The following is a 5,154-nucleotide window of genomic DNA, read 5'->3' as shown; positions in this document are numbered from 1 at the left end:
CACTAGAATACATAGTATCTAGTCATCTCACCACTACACCTACTACTGCCATGACTTTTAACATCTTTTTAAATTGTTGGTACCTGAAGATTTCACCTTTTTGTTTTTTAATTTTTTTTTTTTTTAAACAATTGTGTGGGGAAGCTGTTTTATGTAGCATTTCTGTCTGTGTGAATTGGAAGAGGGTCCTTCTTAGGACGTGCTTATTTCACCATATTGGTCAGAAATTCTCCAAATCAGAAACTGATCCAAATCCTTACTCTCCCAACTTTCAATCTCTGGTACCGAGTAGATTCAAATAAAATTTTGGACAAATTTTTTGCCATTCAAATTCTATTTGCCAAACAAAACTCACACTGATTTGGGAACACAGTACATTTTACTATCTGAATTTGTGGTGGATTTGGATAGCAAGAGATATCTGTAAGTCTTCACTCAGCCATAGTGTTGGGTTTTTTTGTTTTTTTTTTTTTTTGTTTTTTTGAGGCAGATTTGATCATGTTCCTTTCATGCTTAAAATTGTCTGTGGCTTTCAATTGCACTTAAAATAGAATTCAAACTCCTTAACATGCTCTGCCACACTGTGATCTGGTCTTTGCCAGTTTCTCCAACTCCACTTTATACCTTCATCCTCACTTACTCTAGCCACACTGGCCTTCCTTCAGGGTCTTAACTGTGCTAAATTCTTTACTAAGGACTTCCTACTGCCTTTCTCTTTGCCTAGAAAGTACCAGCCATCTCCCTTCCTCCCACCAATCTTCCATCTGGCTAATTCCTTAATTATCCTTAAGCTTTAGCCTAAATATCACTTTCTCAGAGAAGCCTTCTCTAACCACCTGTCCCACATGATTCTCTCTCATATTGCCATTTTTACCTCTTTAGCACTTAGCATAATTATAATTTCATAATTTCATATTTATTTGTGTTTGTTTAAAGTTTATTTCTTCTTTAGCCCAGGGGTTGGCAAACTTTTTCTATAAAGAGCCAGATGGTAAATAATTTAGGCTTTTGGAGGCATGCACATTTTCTGTTCCATATTTTTCTTTGATTTTTTTTTTTTTTTTAAACAATGCTTTAAAGATATAAGAACCATTCTTAGCTTGGATTTGGCCCAAGCCTGTATTTTGCAAACCTTTGCTGTAGATTATAAGCTCCTCAAGGGCAGGAATCCTGTCTGCTTCATTCATTACTATGTATCTAGTTGCTGTTTCATCAGTTAGCATATAATAAATAGTTAATTTTGTAGAATGATTAAATGATGTAAGTATATAGCTGTTTCTCCTTTCTCTGCATTCCAGAATTCTCATGAGGTATGATTATATTCTTGCTCAGATCTTGTGATCTTTGGTTATTTTCTTTCCTTCAGAGTGTTATTCCCTGTCCCATCTACCTCCTGCCTCTCAAAATATTAATCAAGAGTGTCAGTATGTTGCCAGGCAGATATTTGGATCCCCTGAGCATTTTGATGTGTTTTCTGGGGTATTCTCCATTAAGCCAATTTAATTCATTGATTTTATTGTACCTTGTAGTGGATGCTAAATGCCATGTGACATTTAGCTAAACAAATTTCTTGATCAGTTTCCTGTATGTCTTGGTTAAATCCCTTTATATTTATTTCATTTCCGTTTTTATTTTACTGATATTCTCAATATTCTTTTCCATGTAAATTTTATCTCATAGATTTGAGTTATCAGTCATTTTTTGTCTATCAAAAATTTTTTATTAAAGCTTCTACAGTGCTAACTTTCTGTTTGTAAATGTTACTTCAACCAAGTACAGTTTTCCAGGTCAGACTTTATAGGTCAAAATGTATTATGCTGATTGGATTCCTCTTGGTTTTTACTCAAATTACTTTTAACATGTCTAGTTTTCATAACTGCCAGTTTTAGTTTTACCGATAATATTCACTATGAAGTGACTGAAAGACATAGCTAGTCCAGGAAACAATTGGTAATAGTTCCTTATAGATATTCTAGAATCCCCCTCCGAGTCTCAGAGTTCTTTTTTCAGTTGCTAATATTAACTCCTATGCTTATCGTTGACTTCATTTCCTAAGCAAAATGTATTACTAGGGCATGTTGGGGTAGAAAATATTCTTGGGATCTGTATGGTAGAGTAAAAATGTCCCACATTAATTAATTACTCTGTTCACATTCTTCTGCTCTGAACAAGGATTTCATTCTGTCTTAGTAAATGTCAAAATCTCCAAGTTCCCCCTTGCCACATATCTTTTCTATGTACCATTAACAAAGTGATCTGCACAAAATACAGCTCTCATTATGTCATCTCCTTTACTTCAAAACCTTTGACTGACCTTCCAGAAAGATGACAAAATGAATAAAATGAAGTAATAACACATAGAATCTAAGGAACAGACCCAGCTTCATGCCGTGATTTTAAAACCCCAGCCTCAGGATGTTTCTTCTAGAGACTGAATAATTTGTTTGCCCTCTCTACCCTATTCTAGCACATGGATAAAGAAGGAAAATTTTTCTAGGCTTTTTACAGAGCCACTGTAATACTGATGTCAAACTATGGCTAAACTGGCTAAAAAATAAGTGTAATATAACTCACATGAGACTCTAGATGCAAAAATCCGCAGAACCCAGAATCAGCAGAAATTAGCAGTCCTTTTTTTTTTTAAGTACCTCTCAGTAGTTGAGCCCTTGTCATTTCATTTTTATCTTTGAAATTAAGTATTAGAAAACAAATTAATAGAATTCATCTTTTAATAGGTTATAGGAGAAAACAACAAAATATGATCTTCTCAGAAGATGCCAGGAGACATTTGATTGAATTTCATTTCCATTATTGGTTTGAAAAATACTTTATAAAATTACACATATCCTTATTCTGGAAAAAAAAAAGTTTGTATATGTAGATCTATAGTCATGATCATGTGTGATGATCAACTGCAGCAGGTACTCCTGTTAATGTCTGGTTCATGCCAGGGTTTTTCTTTTTTTTTTTTTTTTTTTAAGATTTTATTTATTTATTTGACAGAGACAGAGAGCGAGAGCGAGAGCAGGAACACAAGCAGTGGGAGTGGGAAAGGGAGAGCAGGCTTCCCGCCGAGCAGGGAGCCCGATGTGGGACTCGATCCCAGGACCCTGGGATCATGACCTGAGCCAAAGGCAGACGCTTAACGACTGAGCCACTCAGGCGCCCATGCCAGGGTTTTTCTTTTCACCACTGTGTGAAATTGTTCTGGAAGTGCTCAACAATGTAATCAAACAAGAAATGAAATCATAGAGTTGTTGAGAGTTCTAGAGTGCTACACAATACAGCTCATTAGCCCGGCCCAGCCTACCTCTTCTGCCTCTCTTTTATAGCACCACTACCACCTGGGGCTAGTTTTCATGGCATCATTTTCTCTCAAAGCAGCGTTTTTCAGGGGTGCCTGGGTGGCTCAGTCGGTTAAGCGTCTGCCTTTGGCTCAGGTCATGATCCCGGGGTCCTGGGATCAAGCCTCGCATCAGGTTCCCTGCTCATCGGGGAGTCTGCTTCTCCCTCTCTCTGCCCTTTCCCTCACTCGTATTCTCTCTCAAATAAATAAATAAAATATTAAAAAAAAAAAAAGCAGTGTTTTTCAAACATGGATTGTATATGTTCTCTTTAAAGGAAAAAAAATTTTGAAGTCCATATAAGTTATTAAAATATAACCTAAATATGTGCATTTATAAAATTAAGTGTAATACCCTTATAGTCCTTACAGAATATAAGGAATTTGCTAATTAAGTGGAAGCAAGGCCATAGAACAAAATAAATATTAATGTGACAGATGATATTTTACTGGCACTAGATTGCTGTGGGTGTAATTCTGTATTTATTCTGATTTTGTATTTTTACTTCAGTAACACTAATGCAGAGAATGTCTGTTTGATATCTTGTATAAAAGAATGTAACTTCAAAGAATTGTTTGCTAGTGTTGAATAATCAGAGCTATACCTAATTGAAACTTTATCAGCAGGTAAGCTTCAAATTGCTAATAATGTAATTTTATCCAATTACTGTTGGAATTGGCAACAAAAAGTAATTATGGATTTAAGATAAAATTATCATGAACCATTACAGTTTATATATCCAAATATATGTATATAATATTTCTGCTTGCCACATGGACATGGTACTGATAAATAGAGCCCACATTCTTTTGAGTTCTACATGTCTGTCTATATTGTGTGCCCTGCAGTGATTCACTTCTAAATCCACTCTTCCCTTATTGAATGAACTCAAACCGTCATGAGATGTCCCTTTACTCATTGGCCTTCATTTGATATGAATGCAATTGTGAACCCAAATTTGAAAAGTTTGGGATCAGTAAATGGAATTAAGAAGGCAACTGCACAGATTTTCAGAACCTTTAATGTGCTAATTCATGTTGTGATTCTGCAGGAAGTGAATATATAATATGCCTAGTTTCTGGAGCTTCCTGTAGTTTGTTAGTGGACATTCCAAGGCAAATCAATCACTTTCAATTGCTATAAAAGGTGTTTTCCCCCCTCCCCTAAATTTCTTGTGTCTTTGAAGCATCGTTTTCTACTTCATATGGTTTTTTCTCTCCTTTATATGCAGTAGTGTCTCTCTCTCTTTAAGGTACTTACTGTCAACAACGGGAAGTGGAGGCCATTACTGAAGGCGTTGAAGAAGATGAAGGGTTTTGCTGTTGTGAACCTGGCCATATTCCTCATGTGCTTTCATTTAATGCTGCATTTAGCCAGCGCTGGCTAGCTTGGGAAGTGATAGTCACTAAATATATTCTGGAGGGTTATAGTATCACTGACAATAGTGCTGCCTCTATGCTTCAAGTCTTTGATCTTCGGAAAGTCCTCACCACTTACTATGTCAAGGTAAGGGTGTGTGCCCAGGTAGATCTTCTGACAGTACTGAGTTCTTCTTGGAAAAGACTTTTTTTTTTTAATATACTTGTGCTTTGCTTCTAAGTAGTGATACAAATTCTCTAGTATTGGGGTGCCTGGGTGGCTCAGTCGGTTAAGTGTCTTACTCTTGATCTCAGCTCAGGTCTCGATCTTAGGTCATGAATTTCGGCCCCTCTTTGGGCTCCACGCCCAGCAGGAGTCTATTTAAAAAAAAAAGGGGGGGGGGCGCCTGGGTGGCTCAGTTGGTTAAGCGACTGCCTTCGGCTCAGGTCAT

The 5,154-nt window shown here is 36.6% G+C and overlaps 1 protein-coding gene across 6 annotated transcripts in view; it reads left to right on the top strand.

The window, feature by feature from the left end:
- The window catches only part of PCNX1 (pecanex 1), a 238,294-nt gene that overhangs the window by 137,477 nt on the left and 95,663 nt on the right, over positions 1 to 5,154 (top strand). For all 6 annotated transcript variants that reach the window (XR_004677042.1, XM_034992840.1, XM_034992837.1 and 3 more), the window contains one exon: positions 4,597 to 4,850. Coding sequence is in view for 5 of the 6 variants with exons in the window: in XM_034992840.1 (XP_034848731.1) it covers positions 4,597 to 4,850 (254 nt within the window). In the remaining variant the exon portion in view is untranslated. The remainder of the gene's footprint in view (positions 1 to 4,596; positions 4,851 to 5,154) is intronic.

The sequence above is a fragment of the Mirounga leonina genome, unplaced genomic scaffold (assembly GCF_011800145.1).
Source record: "Mirounga leonina isolate KUSES-001 unplaced genomic scaffold, KU_Mleo_1.0 Mir_82, whole genome shotgun sequence".
Classification (NCBI taxonomy): Eukaryota; Metazoa; Chordata; class Mammalia; order Carnivora; family Phocidae; genus Mirounga; species Mirounga leonina.
Note: the sequence above shows the minus strand (reverse complement) of the source record. Positions and strands in the feature narration are given on the sequence as shown.